Source organism: Epinephelus fuscoguttatus, linkage group LG10, assembly GCF_011397635.1.
Source record: "Epinephelus fuscoguttatus linkage group LG10, E.fuscoguttatus.final_Chr_v1".
NCBI classification, from domain to species: domain Eukaryota; kingdom Metazoa; phylum Chordata; class Actinopteri; order Perciformes; family Serranidae; genus Epinephelus; species Epinephelus fuscoguttatus.
Window position 1 is genome coordinate 32,531,510 of NC_064761.1, and position 17,920 is coordinate 32,549,429.

Here is a 17,920-nt window from a genome sequence, read left to right on the forward strand (position 1 = left end):
GACAGACAACCATTCACACTCACATTCACACCTACGGACAATTTAGAGTCACCAATTAACCTGTATGTCTTTGGACTGTGGGAGGAAGCCGGAGTACCCCGAGAAAACCCATGCTGACGCAGGAAGAACATGCAACCCCAAGTTCAAAACAGGAATCATCTGTGGGGCAACAAGGCTAACCACTGCACCACCGTGCTGCCAATTACCTTGCAGATTCAGATTTTTAATACAAAACATAAATCAACTCATAAATTATGATGTGTTATTATGGATTAAGCCACCTGGAAGAATAAAAGGTAGTTGAAATTGAATCAACATTTGCCAGCTGCGACATTAAGTTGATGTACGCAAACTCCTCACAGAAGGTCTCCCCACCACTCCCCTAACCAAAAGCAGCGACCCACTTGCTGTAAGGCGACAATCCTAACTACTGCACCACCGTGCCGCCCCATTTTTTTAATTCAACGAGCAGTTTGTTGTATTTTTGCCTTTTACTAAAAGCAGCAGAAAGGCAGAACTGAGTACACTTATGTGTTTATTTATCACAAGTAATATCCTTATCCCAATATCGTACAGCCCTAGTTTTGCCGTGGATAGGCAAGTGGTGCAGTGACCATGGTGGAGGGAGCATGGGCCGAGTTCTTAGTGCTCATACAAGACCTTAAAAGCAGGAAAAATAGGTGGCGGTGGTGCCAGCTCCAACACTTTTTGGGTTTCTCTTCTATTATCAGTCAAGCAAAGGGGGTTACTGTAGGTATAGCACACTCTAAGACAGTGGTTCCCAACTGGTGGGTTGCAGTCCAAAACTGGGTTGCGGGTCCATTCTGGTGGACCGCAAGTGACTTGATAATGTGTCAAGTTTTTAAGTACAGTAAATTTCTAGCACAGAGTTTTTATTTTGAAGTGCCGTTTTCTGCTGTAGCGTGAGTGACTAACAGACAGCTACTTGACAGAGACCGCGCTCAGCAACATGGCCAAACACAAGTATGACGCTGAATGTGATAAACTCTGTGGACCTCAAACTAATGACTAAGGAGAAATCTGGACCCTGTGGTTGGACCAGTCGGGAACCACCGCTCTAAGACACTGCAGACGTGCTTTATAGATTGTGTCTCCACTCTTAGTGTTCAATTTAGTTGCAGCTCTCCTCAGACTTTCCTGATAGAGATGATGCTTCTATGAAACTTGACATTTTGCTGTTTATTTTTACTCTCAGGTTGCTGAGCTCTTCTGCAGACTAATCATTGATCACGGACTTTGTATTATGATTGTTTAAAGATGTTTTTAATTGCTTCCCCTGATATTTATTTGTTCACTTGCGGAGGCGAGCTTCCGTTTCAAGCCCTCAACCAGAGACGCTACATGACTGTACAGAGTTACGTCATCAGCATACAAACGCAGTCTCAGAAACATTAACAAGGTCATCAGTGGAGATGACAAACAGTAGGAAGACTTAATAAATGAATTAAGGCACTGATCCTACTCTACCCAAGCAGAAATCTCGCAAATTGCAGAGTACAGATGGAGTGCACATCATTGGTCTTTGTTATGATAGTAACAAGTGTTTAATTAAAACTTAGAGTCCCTGAAAACTTGACGTAAAATATTAAATATTTCTCCACTGCACTGAATATTCATTAAAAACAAAAAAGCAAAAATCAAAGTAAAACATTAATCATCTAATCTGCGTCATCGGGGCTGTGTGGGTGTGGGTGATTGACAGTGACCTGGCAACCCACCAAATAAATACAGATCTCTCATATGAAATACCGACCAAAACAGAAATTGTGTTTTCTTGTAAGAGCCCATCACTCATAGCAGGGAAATCAGTGAGAAAATAGGTTTCCAGGGCCTTTAAGTGGAAAGACTCGGTACATCCTTCAACAGCTGTGGATGACATTATTGATAAGGATCACCTGTTATCTAACCCATAACACACCATGCTTCCATTTTATAATTATTTTGGTGTGTATTTTAATATGTTTAGACAAAAAAACACATTGATTTGTTGATCGTTTGTTTTACAAATGTTTATAAGTATTTAAGGCAGGGGAGGATTGTAAGACAATGGGCCCCTGGGCACAGACATGCAAAAGGCCCCGCCAACTCTTCTACACAGGAGCAAGACACACAGACTTGACCTGATGTTGTTATCAGCATCTTTTTGTGTCTCTCTGTGGTAATTGTGTGTGTCCTTGAGGTTGTTTAATATTTCTTTGTAGTCATTTTCTGTCTCTTTGAAGTCGTTCTTTGTCTCTTCGTAGTTTCTTTCCATCTCTTCATGGTCAGTTTGTGCCTCTTTGTAAACATTCTGCATCTCTTCTTAGTTCCTTTGTGGTTATTTTGTGTATCTTTGTAGTCTGTTTGTGTCTTCTCGTAGTCCCTTTGTATCTCTGTAGCCCCTTTTACACTGCCAGATTTTCGCTCTTAGTTTAAAAAGACCGAGGCGGCCTTCTGCAACAGGAGGGGTTGTTGAAGACTCGTGGGAGGAGCTGTTGATGACACCGTACGTGTGAGCCACTGACGGTGGATAAACAGGAAACAGCTGATAGCAGGAATTAGCAAGCAGCTAGTAGCAAGAGGGAAATGCAAACCTGACAGACACTGTAAAGATGAGCAACTGGGGAGACAAGGAATTGCGCAGTCTCCATGCCCTTGCAAACGAAGAGGCCATTAACCGTCAGATGACAGGAACGGTGAAGAATGGGCCGACTTATGAGAGAATCGCCGAAGGACTGACTAGCTGTGCTTCTCTCCCACGTCACTGGTTACGTCACGCGCTGAGTTACACGTTTTGTTACTTGCTCACACCCCCCATTGCCCCAAAAAAGGCGCATTCTGTATAAACAAAAGTAGGTAGGCGGTATTTTGCCGCACTCCCTGATTTTGCTTTTATACTGCCAATGCTGAAAAAAAGACTGATTGGGCTTTCCTGCAAATTTGCACAATCTAAAAAGGGCTTTTGTTGCTGTTTTGCATCTCTTTAAAGGTCATTTTGTGTCTCTTTGAGGTATATTTGTCTTTTTTGATCATTTTGTGTCGGAATGACATTTTGAAGTTATTCTGTGTCTCTTTGTAATTTCTTTGCATCTCTTTGTGGTTATTTTGTGTATCCTTGTAGTAGTTTTGTGTCCCATAGTAGTCCCTCTGCATCTCTCTGTTGCTGTTTTGCATCTCTTTAAAGGTCAGTTTGTGTCTCTTTGGAGTTTCTTTGCATCTCTTTGTGATAATTTTGAGTCTCTCCCTGGTCGTTTAGTGTAAATTTGAGTGGCATTTTGCAGGTGAAGGTCAGGGGAGCTCTGACACCTTGGGCCCCTGGACCATGATCTAAGGGGCAGTATGAAAAGTCACGTAGTGTTTCTTGGTATCAGTTGGCCTTTGATAAAGCTGCCCTCCCCATATTCAGATTTATTTTTCACACTTTAAGGAACAGGCAGACATTTTCTCTCTGAGTCTAAATGCATCACATTTTAAATCAGTTAGATGAAAGCATCTGTTTTGAGTGCTTATTTCGCTCCAGCGAAAGACAGTCCTTGTGCCGTTAATGACTGCACTCTTCAGAATGGGTATAGCATTGCTCGTTGATTTGAATGTATAATTAGCATAATGAATGCTTCTGCTGCATGTGAATATTTCTTTCGTCAAGCAGTCGTGGCAAGAAGCAAATCAACAGTTTCCCCCTCTAAGAAGCAGCCTGCAAGGATATGAATGTAATTCTGCTTCTATAACATAAATATATGTGACACACACATATACATACTGTTTTGCAGTGCAGACCTCTTTCTTGCAGTAATAAGAGTGGAGAAGTGATAGTTAAGAGCTAGCTGTATAGAATATGTAATCTGTTGTCCCGTGGCTTCGTATTCACCCATGCCAGAGTGGGGAACAACATGTCATTATTACAGGCCAATACACGCAGCACACACTGACATCCGCACTCTTGTGTGTGCATTGTAAACAGCCTATGAATACAATTTCCCACAATGCAAGGACTATATGTCCACTGAGGTATAAAATGAAAATGTCTTGTTATTTTCTAGTTCAGGATAGTAGGAAATACTTACCCATTTCAGCTGAGGAGAACATTCTCAGGGTCTGCTTGTGTTGGATATGAGGTCATTGTGACAGTGAGGATGAAGATGATGACGAGGCCACATAAATGGCTTTCTCATGTAATCATTGTTTTATTGGCCATGGTGTTGCTTATTGTCTTTACATCATTTTAACCCACTATACGTACAGCCCAGCTGCTGTGGTATTTGTTACAGTTCAGTTCAGTTTAGTTTAGTTTAGTTATTGTGGAAAAATGTTTCAGAGCTTTGCCTCACTACAGCATCAGTGCTGTCTTTATGACACGTCTGATTTTAATGCTTACTCCCTGCTGTGACATTTCCAGCACGATAACAGGACTGGACTCAGTCTCAGGGCCTCAATCTCTTACTTATGACATGTGTTCTCCTTTACCATACACGTCATGTCCAACTGCTGGCCCTAGATATTATGCAATTGCATGTAAGCGGTCCCCACTACCACCTACTACTACCACTGCAGCTCCTACTACCACTACAACTGCTACACATACATAGCTGCGCGCTCCCACAGCTCTGCTAAGCCTTGGAAAATGAATTTGCCTGATGATGGAGAGGGTGCATTATCTGGCGGTACAGTAGAGTGCGTGTGGCCCGGGCAGACTAGCTGTCTCTAGCCCTCAGAATAGGAGCGGCAGTCTCCTGGGTCCTGGTAGGAGAATGGGCTGAAGCTGCAGTCTAATTCATCACAGCTCCGCAGGAAACAAGCAATCGTGGGGAGGCTTCAAAAAAAAAAAAAAAAAAGGGAAACCAGTGCAAAAGACACAACAGCTCTCACTGGACCTGGGCAATTCCCCTGGTCACTGCAGTTGCCTGCCTGACTGTCAGCCTCCTCATGACTTAAATGCTGAGGCAGAAAGAGGAGAGGAAGAAGGAGAGGAGGGATCATAGGTAAAGAAGAAGAGAAGCAATTCCATATGGATATGTAGATGATATTACTCAGTGGTGGGAGGTTTCAGCGTGTGATGTACGGCATATTTACCGTGGCATTAGCATAAATCTCAGCGTATGTTATGTGTATACGGGATGTGATTGTTTACCCTATCTGGACCACCTCTCACAGGGGGTTCTTTGCTCAGGCACCAGATTGTAGGGATATGGCCTGCTGGAGGGTTTCCGTGACAACCTGGGCTTTCTGTCCAATCAGGGCGAGGGCTTCCAGATTGAGAGGTGGTCCTCGGGGGAGCTGTACTTCAACGAGCTTGGATGCTTTGCCACGGAGCAGCCCTTTTAGAGAGACCATCACACAGTGAGATTCTGCTCAAAATGGGTACTTTGATGTTCCTGGCATAATTGGAAACACTTTCCAAAGGAGGGTCCTTTTAAAATGCATTGAATGAGAGAGGACAGGGAGCATCCAATTTCAATTCCACTCATGAACCATGCTGCAGCTGCCTTTCAGGCGTGTACCATATATGTTATGACCCACCCATTTGTCAAACTGCCAACTGTTGTTATTTTGTCTTTTTTTTTTACAATGTATAAAAGTAAGAGGCATCTTTGTATTTTCGCTACCTGCTCGTTCGAGCGAATCTCCCTCTGTAATCTCCCTCTATTTAGTCCAGATCTTTTTCCTTTTTTTTTTCCTTTTTTCTCTCTCAGAAGTTGCATAGTGGTTTCATCATCTTGAGCAGTAGGAGCCAGCAGGGTATCGCACAAACACTACGGACAGGCTCATTTTTCACAGGTTGACTTCCCAGCTATCCTGCAGGATGTGTCACGACAAACGGCGGATATGTGACAGACTCACGTCGCACCCGTGTCCTTGCATTAGAGAGGAGATGCAGTGCTTTGTGTGTGTGTGTGTGTGTGTGTGTGTGTGTGTGTGTCTGCCCGTGCTGGGATGTGTTTACTCTCTGCACACAACAGGAGAGCATGTCTATGTGAACACGTCTTAATACATTACAGCTGTTTTGTAGTATCATGTAGAGCTATATGTAGATTGAGTGCTTATGATCCGGTAACGGTAAACCTTATTTTGCCCCCAGCAGGCCTCAGTTCTCCACCAGCCAACATCACCACGTCCGCCGTGCCCAGCATCGTCACGCCCATCGTCAACGGATTCACCGGCATCCCTCATCAGCCCAACGGACACCCCGCTGTGGAGACTGTGTACACCAACGGCCTGCCGCCATACTCCACCCAGAGCCCCACCGCTGCTGACACCCTCCAGCAAGCCTTCACTGGAGTACAGCAATACACAGGTGTGAGACAGCTTTGTTTACTATGCCGTATTTCTGTGATTTTATAATCTGCCGTAAATGCTAAATGCGTAGCAGCTACGGGACAATTACTGCGGGGGTAAGTACTGTGAGTGCGAGGCTGTATGTATTCAGATAGTGTAGGACAGCGCCTTAGAACATAACATCAGAGAGCCTTTGATTACACATGTTATGCTTGTGTGATCGACCTTAAGCATCCTTGACATCGTTCTCTGTGGGATCTCCGTTTTTACGCTCCTCTCTCTCTCTACTCGCTCCCTCCTTTCTCTCCTTCTCTCTACCTCTCTGCAGCGATCTACCCAGCCACCACGCTGACTCCCATTGGCCAGACACTGCCCCAACCACCCCAGGTCATCCAGCAGCAGCAGCAGAGAGAAGGTGAGGGTGAGAGAACATTATTACTTTTTACACTTCACACCTCTCATCCTGTGTAATAGCCATATAAAGAAGATGAGCATGAGAAACCAATATTACTTTAGCACTGTACACACCTCATTCTGTGTAATACATACATAAAGAATGTGAGCGTGAGAGATGAATGTTACGTTAACACTGCACACAGAGATGAATGTTACGTTGACACTACACACATCTCTATCTGTAATAGAGAGGGACAGCTGAGAGAACATGTTAGAGAATGCAGTTCACATCTCATTTAAGGTAATAGATATATAAACTCTGAGAATGATTGAACAGTGTTAATCCCACTATATTATTCTGAAAATAGGCTCCATGTAATCTACACAGGCCCGTGCTTTTTTTTTCACAAGTAATAATTGAAGTTTATATAATAAAATCCTTGGCTGTGAGGATGGTGGCAAAATAAAATTAATGAAAATGTAGAATGTGAGGTTACAATGAAATTGTGGCAGCTTACATGAAGATAAAGTAACTCACAATGCAATTTCCCGTCACTTCCACTCATTGCTACTGCAGGTTTATACAATAATGATTCATTCAGGTTGCGTTGAAGTTGTGTAATTTGCAGTGAATTCGTAACAGCTCTTCTTTTGATCTTGGCAGTGTCTGTCTTTTTAATATTAGAAATGACTGTGTCAGGGGTGACCCATTAGCCGAGTAGTTAGAGTGCATACCACACAGGCAGAAATGCCCTGAGCAGTGAGTCTCTAGTTTGATTTCTAGCTTCTGGGATCGTTTCCTGCATGTCTTTCCTAAGCGGCAACATCTAGGGCTGAAAAATGAAGCTAACATGGAGGTGCAGTTCCGTGAATAGCCACTTGAGGCTGGCTCCAGAAGTGAGTCAATCCTCATGGATACCCACGTTAAAACGCACAATTTTATGGCGCCCAGTAGCTCAGTGGTTAGAGCAGGAATTCCATGTATGAAGGCATTGTCCTTGCTGCAGCTGCAATGGGTTCAACTCCAGCCTGTGGCCCTTTGCTGCATGTCATCCCCTTTCATGCTTAAGTCTGTCTAATAAAAGGCAAAAGCCAAAAAATAATCTTAATAGAATAAATAAGATGCCCAACTTTACGGCAGAAGTCAACATGGCAGAGGGGGCACTCTGAGTGACAGGCTGTCTTGTGAGGTGTTGCTACGTTGTGAGCCAGATCCAACCATTGCTCCTCCACAGCTCCAAGGTGGCGACAGTCAAAATGCTGTACTTGAGGCTTCAAAACGGAAAACCACAAACCAGCTATGTCCACTATTTTATACAGTCTATGATCTTTCTCCATGTTTTCAAAAAAAAAAAAAAACAGTAAAGAAAGAAATGATTGTGTCAGACAGGAGGTGTGAAAGGCCACATATCAAGGCCTCGGTTTTGCACCTCATATACTTGCCAGGTTTCATTTCTTCTTTTTTTTTAAATCTGAGTTTTGATTGATTAGATCTTATTTCTTCAGTATTCCTACAAAGCTGTTTACATTGCTTTTGAAATTAAATATTCCACTAATTTTCACGTTTAAAAGCAGCCATCAACATAGGATTTTTTCTAACTTTTCCATTGGTTTTCACCAACTTGTTCAACCAAGTGAACCCAGCCTTGGTCATTCATTCCTTCTTGAAAAGGTTGGCATTGCAATATATGTGCATGTCCAAAAATGTATAAATATCCCAGTCTTTCATAATGTTTAAAAGGAGGTGTTTCCCCTGTCGGCCTGAAGTGTTACATTTGGGCATGCATCTTTACCCCAGCTTTATTGGCTAGTTGGTTTGTGTACAAACTGCAGGACAAACCCCAACTGAGATGCATATTCCAAATATGCTATATACATGTGTTCAAAGACTGCTCCTAAAGCTAAAATAATAACCTGTATCCCACATGTCTTAATTAGAAAATGCTTCATTTAGGAGAAGGCATAATTCAGAATATCAAAGTAAAATATGCTGTTGAATGAATGAATGAATGCATGAATAAACAGCCCTGTGATAGTCTGGTGACCTGTCCAGGGTGTACCCTGCCTCTCACCCAATGTCAGCTGGAATAGACTCCAGACAGGGATTCAGACAGGACAGAATAATAGTGAAATATCAGTGTGCATGTAAATGTAGTCATTGATCGCGCTACAGAAGGTTACTAGATGGAGGATGTGATCTATCATGTAGATTTAGTCCTTCTATTAATATTTAATCAGAAAAGTTTTAAAAATGTAAATAGAAATTTTTAAACACACTCTCGTCCATTCAGTATCAGCAAATCAATGCAGAACTTTTCAATTTATCTTTGTGTGTTTAAGAACAGTTATGTTTTATCACTGATAATGTCAGACATCCTGAAAATCTATTTCCACTTATCTTAATTTAGTCGACACGAGAGACTGCATAGATCAAAATGACAAATTCACAGCTGTCTCTCTCTATCCCTCACCAACCAAACACTCTCTCTCTGTCTGTCGCTCTCTGTGTGTTCAGGTCCGGAGGGTTGTAACCTGTTCATCTACCACCTGCCACAGGAGTTTGGAGACAATGAACTCATGCAGATGTTTCTGCCCTTCGGCACCGTCATTTCCTCTAAGGTCTTCATGGACCGGGCAACCAACCAGAGCAAGTGCTTCGGTGAGTTACTCGCTGCCACTCAAGCACAGCTATCAAGTCCACAGCACACAGTAATACAACTGTATCAGAATATGGGACTTTTGCTTTTTTCTGTGCATTTTTACTGGCTTCTTTTTAGCTTTGGGTGTAATTATATTTGATTGTAATTATTAACCATCAACATAAAGATGCATTAATGGCAGGTCTGGATGCACAGGCCTCCACTATGATTTCTAATAAGCAGAAAGTAATACAGGGGGAAATAACCTCACCATTTATTTGCATAAATGCACTCAAGGGAAATGTATAATGGATGTTTTCAGGAGTTGGACAAACAGCAATGTGCTCTTGTACAAAACAACATTTGTTTTTGCAGCCTGATCGCTTATAGTTTTTTCAGAATATTCAGACATTTGTGGGTGTTGTGTAAAAACTCACAGCTAAGGCGTGAAGCTTCATAGTGTAAGTTACATTTTCACAATAATGGAAGTTTTAATTTTCATACCGCGCACCAAACTGTTTGTTAAACAAATATATTTTCCTAGATGCTGTAGATTTTTATGATGTTTGACAGCTCCCAGACGTGGAGGATTGAAGGATCTTTCCCCTGACTGACCCGAATTTGCATCTTGATGACTGCTGTGCTTTGGCATCAGTGCTGCAGAAAAGAAAATGTGCTGAATACATTGTAGCCAAACTAGCCATGATGCAGTCGATCAGAGCCCATGTCCTTGTTTCTGTTTGGCAGCTGCGTGACCTGAAAACCTTGAGGTGCTGTATCAGCATCCACATCACCGTTCTGTAACCCCAATATCTGTCAATACCCTCACTGCTGAGGCTGATTCACACACCTCCGCGCCTCCCGTCCCATTTAGCTCCGTCAGCCAACACACACCAACAAGCCCCAGGGCTTATAACAACTTTGAGGAGACAGGCCGGGATGGCGGGGGGGAGAAAGGCAAAGGACAATTATGGATCAGCATTTGTTTTCACTTCAGGGAACAGCAGAACCCTGGGCAAAATTGATCGCCAGTCCCGTCTCCCTGGGGGGATTTAATAACATATAAATTCATGAAAGAAGAGCTATTTGCAGTATTGACTTATACACTATGCATTTACAACATAATGTTAGGCCTGGGGAAGGAGGGAGCACACTGGTGTAATTAATCTGGAGAGGAGAAAGAGGGGATAAACTTAGATTGATGGTGTGCAAAAGACAAGGAAACAAGGAGTAAGAGAGAAAGCACACTTGTAATGCGTGACAGGACAGAGCGGAGGGCTTAGAGCTCTAAGCCTGCATCTCCTCTCCATCTCATCTCCGCTCCCAGCCCAAATGTGTTAACCTGATGGCAGGTTAGGAGGTCACCTCCTTTCCATGCCGCTATACTTTCTTCAGACCTGCATTCAGCCCTCCTCTGTGCCGCCCAGCCTTCGCCCTAATGGGCCGACCCAGAGCCAAGCAGGCCAGGCAGACATCTCTCCCAGGTGGCTGTGGACGTGGAGAGGCTCCTGCTGTTTTTCATGGGTCATCGACTGCTCCTAATGACACCACAGACACAGGGGAGCGCATCAAGCGGAGACACACTCCACTGCAGTTTCTGGTCACTGAATTCTCAAGGCTTTATTTTTACACATGATGAAAACAGGATGTTCAGCATAGGTTTGAGGAGGGGTGTATCTTGGGGGAAATGCAGACTTGTCTCCTCATGATGAACTATGTTTGCTCGTTTTTGTCGCACTACTCTGCACAGGGACTTGTGCTCATTCATTTTTGTATTTTGGGGTTTCGAGGAATGTCAGGAAGCTCCATTAAAAATATATTTAGTTCAAAACAAAGTATTTAAAGGGATAAACTTATAATGATAGTGATTACAAAAGTAAGTAGTCATAAAAGTGATTATTTATACGGAATAAATGAGTCATTACATCTTTTTTTCTTCTATCAAACCCTCAGAAATCAGCAGTTACATCCGTCTTAACCTTCAAAATATTGTGGACATGTCTTACTCTCTCTCTGAGGGATTACAGAACTGCCTGATATTACATCTCTTTCAGACAAAAACTGTCACAACAGTGATGCCTTATGACAGTAACGCCCCCACACTTGTTGCATCTGGATTCCCACAGTGGTCGGTTATTTTAGCTGCTGCTGAAAGTTGATGAGAAGTTGTGCGACAAGAAGCAGCTGGTCAAAATCCAATTCTAACACTGTGTTGTTCACTGTGGACATATTAAACTCTGAAAAAATAAACTGTCAAGCTTGTTTTTGGTTTAAAAACAATTTCATAGCACACTGTCACCGACACTGAGCACTTGCTCGGCAGCCCAAAGGTGCTGCCTGCCTCAACAACGCCATCTAGACTCCTTCAGAGGGAGACAGGCCACCATGATCAAGCAGAGGAAACACTGAGAGATATTTGTTTATATCTTCCACCCTTTTTCCTGCCATTTTCTCTTCCTGCCAGATGAGTCATTTGCAGTAGATATCATCTCTAAATATTGACTTAAATTTTTATTTTGAAGCTTGTTTAGGCATTAGAGTGCAACAGTATGAGATTTTCACTGTACGACAACCGTCTCAGAAAATATCACAGTTTCACAGCGTCACACAATTATTGTTTTGTATTTATTATCAGTTACATTGACCCTTAAAGGAATGACAACAGAGGGGCTTTTTTTGATTGAACAATCAGTTTATTATAATTCAAACTTGAATTCTTTTTTATTTTTTAAATGGAAATATGTGTAAAAAGTCTGACAGGCAGTCGAGGGGCAAAGGAGATGAGCACGCCATAGGTGTAGATTTTGGAGAAGATGCAGGGGACACGTCCCTGACTTTATTAAGAACATATGCATTTGTCCTCTCCAGCAAAAACATAAAGAGTAGCAGAGGACTTTTATTTATTTTTTTTATTTTTTAACAAGGTATTTTTATTGGTAATTCCACAAAGATACACAGAGTATTACTAAACAAACAAAGAACCAATAAGGACAGAAAGAAAACTAAATAAAATAAATATTTATTTATTTAAATATATTGAAATAATAAAAAAGATATATTAAATACATATTCATATATTTGAATATAAAAAAATATGAAAATATGTAAACCTATATATAAATTAATTTAAGAAAAAAAATGTATGCATACATAATAATAAATCCCAGGAATTAAATAGTTTTGTGACCAGAACATGTGACATAAAGTGGCTGAAGACTGTTTACACATGTAGGATCAATATCACTCACGCCCTTAGTGCATGCACAGGTGAGATTATCTGTCCAGTTGCATTTTTTCCCAATATTGTAGGTGATCAAATGTACATGGTATGGTAATTGCTAATTTTCATTCCAAGGTATATCGTAAAATTAGTCTACCGCAGATTTACCGCTGCAGCCCTATTATAGGCACTCATAATGGTCTTAACTCTCAGCAGAGCTAATGAAACTGTACTTTCCCACAGGTTTCGTGAGCTTCGACAACCCTGCTAGTGCACAGGCAGCTATTCAAGCCATGAATGGCTTTCAGATTGGGATGAAGAGGTTGAAAGTCCAGCTAAAGAGACCGAAGGATGCCAGCCGCCCTTACTGACACAGCCTACATTCAGTATTCATTGCAGCAGCACAGGTGAGCCAGCAAAGTGTCAAAGCGCCGTCATCGGTTCAAGATTTAGATCATTAACCTTGTTTCTGTTGAAGCTGAGAATTTAACTCTGGTTGAAAGAGTGTCAGTTGACATCTGGCACGCTGACAGCCAAACGTCCTTGGGATTTCTTTGGATTGCTTGAATTTTCTTTTCTATTTGATAGATAGAAATGAATATACTGTGTGTTCAGTGAATGTAAAGCTGAGTATTTTCATATTTCTGGAGTTTTAGTATCCGCAGACATGTAGGAACTATAAGGGTTGATTTCATATGCCTCACAGCAGGCGTATTAATTATGGGAAAATCTGTCATCATGGTGATTGACAAAGATTGATTGGTGTGCCAGTGTGGGTTAGCTCTCTCCAGACCATTTCACTGATATAATAGAGCCATATTGAACTATCCAAAGTTTAAAGAAATGGATCTGTGGAATGACAGCTTAATGAGCAGTGAGATCTAAAATTGCCTTCTTTTTTTTCCCTTCCTTTCTATTTTCCAGGTTTTAGAGGACACGTGAAGATATCTTGGAGGAGTTAAACTTTTTTTCTTTGAAAGCAAAATATGTTTTAAAAAAATCAACACATAAGGAATTTTTGAAGACATATCAGCATTTACTTACGAAGATATAGGTTACGGCAGAAAAAGGAAGATGCGAAAGAGGAGGAGGCGCTTCACCGGGGGACTTAACAGTAACAGATGGCACAGTGCAAGGAAGACGAGAGGAAGAAAAAAAAACTGAAAAAAGATGTGATGAGACTGAAACAACAGAACTTTTTTCTTGTTGAGACTTGAATTGTTAATTAAGCAACAAACTAACAAACAAAAAAGCAGCAACAACAAATAGATTTCTATATACATATTATATACACATATATATAAGGAAAGAGGCGCTTGTGGCTTTTACTGTACTGGACAAATGAGGGTTAAAACTTGAAGATCAAGAAAAACAGTGGAAAAAAAGAAGCTATTCTATTCGTCCACTGACAGACTTTCTTTCTCTTTCCCTCTTTCTCTTATTCTCTCACCATCTCTCTCAGCAAGCGCAGAACTATGACTCTTGGAGGTCACTGAGGTTTCCATTAGCAACAGTAGAACTGCAAATCTTTCACCCCTAAGGGACCAAAGGACCAAACATTTTTATTGTTCTGAACAGTAATATATAGTATTAATGATACTAATACTACAAACTACTACTAATAATATTACAAGTTAAACTTAAGAAGAAATACTAGCTTCAGGTTGAAAAAAAAAGAGGAAATGGGTTTTGGTTTCTTTTTCCTTTTACATTTATAGCTACTGGGTTTAAGGAGTATTAAAACAAAACAGAAAAAAAATGTATAAAGCTATACTATTTTAGTGGCGTAGAATATGTGGGTTAGACATTGTTTCGGGCATGTTCAGATACGTTCTTTTGCCACTCATTGCTTCACCCGCATGACAGCATTTCATCTCGGAGGTGTGATCTGTCGGCGTTATTGTGTCAGTAGAAGAAGAAAGCAGTCCTGCAGTGCCAAAAGTGACACAATAACAGCCTCTTAAAGCGAGCCTTGTTGATCTGCAGTGTGTTTAGCCATGTATCGCTGTCTTCTGTCCCTGTCAACGCGTTGCAATACCATAATTGAAGCAAGAGTAATTCCATGTCATCATTAAAGCCTTGATATTACAGATAATCTGACCATAAAGCACTGCGGTAAAAGTGCCACCCGGCTGAGCTGGATACGCAGCAGTAAAGCAGCACAGCATCTGTAACTGCTTAATAAAATATACAAATGAGCCTGACAGCAGTTGTAAAAATTTCCATCGGCGTGTCACAGTGGTCCCTGCCGGGTCGTGCCCTCTCCCGCTGCCAAGCTCCTCCAGCTGCTCTCAGCAGGCGAGAGCAGACTCCCCTCCTCTTTCTCCTCCCCCCACCTCTCGCTCTCGCCTCACCTCCAAGTGCCAGCATATCTCTCTCTTAATAGGGACCATCAGTTCACGGGGGCCGAGAGCTAACCCACAGCATAATTAGGATAATGATAATATTGATCAGATGGGGAGCAGCACCGCAGGGCAAGAGATGCGCAATCAATTACGCATTGGCATTTTGAATGAATTGACTGAGTGACAGAGTCCATTTTTCTCTCAGTGGTTGCATCGGAGTCTTTTCTCCCGTCTAACTACTACACACACTCTCAGAGGGGACCCCGAGTCTGACAGAGGCAGCACATCCTGCGGGAAGGCACTTAAATCTACGTCATTATCATTAAAAAATGAAAGGTTTGGAGGGTGACACGGCTGCGACAGGATCTGTATATAGTGTTTAGAGTAGATTGTACAAGTTCTTCAGTGAAGAGCAGCTGTATATTTTTTTTTCCAAAGGGTATAATAGCACAGTAAGAGCTTGTACATGGTGAGGAACAGCCTGGCATTACCAGCCTTAGGAGGTCAAATTAAGAGCAAAATGATCCATCAATTAGACAGCAGCAGGCCTGTAAGTGTAGCTGCTACAGCTGCTGCTGCTGCTTCGACGAGACGACAGCTTACCATTAGCGGCGGTCACACATGGCTCCTATACAGTGTGGTCACGACACATCACGCCGTATCAGATATGATTAATTAACTAAACTAGCGTCATCTGCGGCGATCCTTATAACAAAGAGACACGCGTGCAGTACATCTGAGATGAAATCTGTTTTTTATGAGTTGTTTATGTTTTGTTGTTTGTTTATTTTTTTAAAATCCATTTCACTTTCAGATTTGCTCAGCTAACATCCACACTTTTCCAACATGCCATTCAGCTCGCTCTGAAGCAGCCTGCCCCCTCAGGACTCTGTGAGACCTTCGATCATCACTCTTAACTTTAGACACATCAGTGCTTCAATCGTCGAATCACAGTGCTGTCTCTGCGGCCCCATCCCCACATGTAGAGTCTACTCTGCCTCTACGACAAATGTCATCACCAGAATGGCTGCCCAGGTCCTGATCCTTTATTTTTCACTTTGTTCCAGCCATTCTTCTTATGTGTATGACTACTGATTACCCTCATTCACTATATATTGTTCTCTTGCAGGCAATACTCAGATGCTGTACAAAAAAAGTCTTTAAAATGCCTTTTCTCATCATGAATTGCCAAATTATGCAAGCATATCCACTGCATTTCCTCATCAGACTTTAAACGTGCCAGATTTCCTTGGAAATGTTCTTATAGTTGTGTTAATTTCAGGAAATACTGATTAGTAGGAAACAAGTATTTGATTTTGTGTTATAGTGTAACATCAAAGGAGGAGGGTCCGTCCAGGCTGAAATGATATACAATAGAGTTTCCCAGTGAAAAGGTTAGATTTCATATATATTTGCCAGAAGACAGCTTTTCCCCCGCTGGTGACTTACTGTTAGTTTCCTTTCTGCTGTCAGGGCCCAGCAGCTTTAGGAAGCTGTGATATATGCCCTCCTTTCCCCGGGCCATACAGGGCCTTATAAACCCACTCAAAAATCTTTTCTTATGGGATTTCTACTGGAGAGTTTTTTAAATTATTAAAATCAAATTAAATTTGGCCTTCACAATAGCTTGGGTAATGCAAATTAAAGATGCCAGCTGTGGCTGAAATTTAATGAGTTGGGAAAGATGTTGAGTTAATTTCATTCTGCCAAGAGAAAAAAAATGAAATTTGATTGAATGCAATTAAAATAGTGAAGGTTTGTGGATGGAGACGGTTTGTATGGAGTGCAGAGGCCTAAATATACATGTCCACTATGAAACTCTGAAAAGGGAAAGTAATAAAATGACTGAAATCCAAGAAATTAATTGAGTTAACATTTTTAAATTAACAGAACTGACTGAAAGAAAGGAAACAGCAGCTGCATGTGGTTAAACTAAAGTTTATTTCCTACATTTTTTCATCCATTTTTATCCTTTTTTATATATATAAATATATTTCTCATCCTACCATGGTGCCCTTTCAATCTCTGAGCATGCTCAATGGGGGCTGGGAGGGTTAAAGATTATGGTACTACTAGTATTAACAATATGATTCTTTAACTATGGTTTGAATGCTAAGGATAGTAGCTTATTATAAATATGAAATCTGTATATTATGGAAAATCAGCACAGGACCTTTCTTTGGGTACATATAGATTAGGGTTTGAAATGGGGTCGGGTGTTGGGGGAGGGGGTGGGTCGCTTTATAAAGATGTTAACTTTCTGGTTTCTCAGCACAAAGCATACAAAAACATATAAACAGCAGTATGGAGTCTGTGAAGAAGACTTTACTGACATACAGGGCGCAAAAAGAGGAATCTCAGTACTATTCTTTAAAACCTGGAGGAGAAAATGCAGTTTACAGGTTGTTTTTCTTTGTTTATTTATTTATTTTTAAAGGAGAGCGCCACCTGTTTTTGTGGCAGCGTCAGTACAGCATGGATTAACTGACAGGGAAAGCAGTATCTTTTTATAAAAAAAACTTATAAAAAAAACTATGTGTTCTGTATTAGCCTGAGAAACCAAACATTTTTCCCCTGTTGAAATTTCTTAATACTTGCTGCTTAGATTACTTCATATTAATGATTGATGATTAAATAATTTTATAATTAATTATCGGGTCAAGTATGTAACTTGATGTTTATTTATTTATCTATTTATTTATTTTATTTATTTATTTATTTATTTATTTATTCAGCCACTTTTCTTTTTTCTTTTTTCTTTTATGGTTATGGTAAGATAAAGATATGTATCAAAAAGAAATGCTTATTGGGGCTTTTCTCTCTTTCTCTCCTTTTTTTCCAATTTTACAATAAAAATTCAAACAGGATGTTTTTGTTTCTCACAGTTATATTATGTCGACCAGCGTGCTGAACCACCGTGCAAAGAGAGGGGGAGTTGTTGCACAAGGATTTGCTCTCAAGGACCTTGAAAGTTTGCGAGTGCAGATGTTGCAACCTCTTCCATCTCACCACCTCGGAGTCTGTTGCTGCTGCCTCGTCCCTGTTAA

The 17,920-nt window shown here is 41.2% G+C and overlaps 1 protein-coding gene across 11 annotated transcripts in view; it reads left to right on the forward strand.

The window, feature by feature from the left end:
• The window catches only part of celf5a (cugbp, Elav-like family member 5a), a 227,345-nt gene extending 209,783 nt beyond the window's left edge, over nt 1-17,562 (forward strand). For 4 of the 11 annotated variants that reach the window (XM_049587977.1, XM_049587982.1, XM_049587981.1 and 1 more), the window contains exons 8-12: nt 6,077-6,292; nt 6,602-6,694; nt 9,185-9,328; nt 12,772-12,935; nt 13,453-17,561. In XM_049587977.1, coding sequence (XP_049443934.1) covers nt 6,077-6,292; nt 6,602-6,694; nt 9,185-9,328; nt 12,772-12,899 — 581 coding nt within the window. In that variant the 3' untranslated portion in view covers nt 12,900-12,935; nt 13,453-17,561. Of the gene's footprint in view, nt 1-6,076; nt 6,293-6,601; nt 6,695-9,184; nt 9,329-12,771; nt 12,936-13,452 lie in introns of all 11 variants that reach the window. The other 7 variants (XM_049587979.1, XM_049587983.1, XM_049587984.1 and 4 more) reach the window with 4 other exon arrangements.
• Nucleotides 17,563-17,920: the final 358 nt, after the last annotated feature.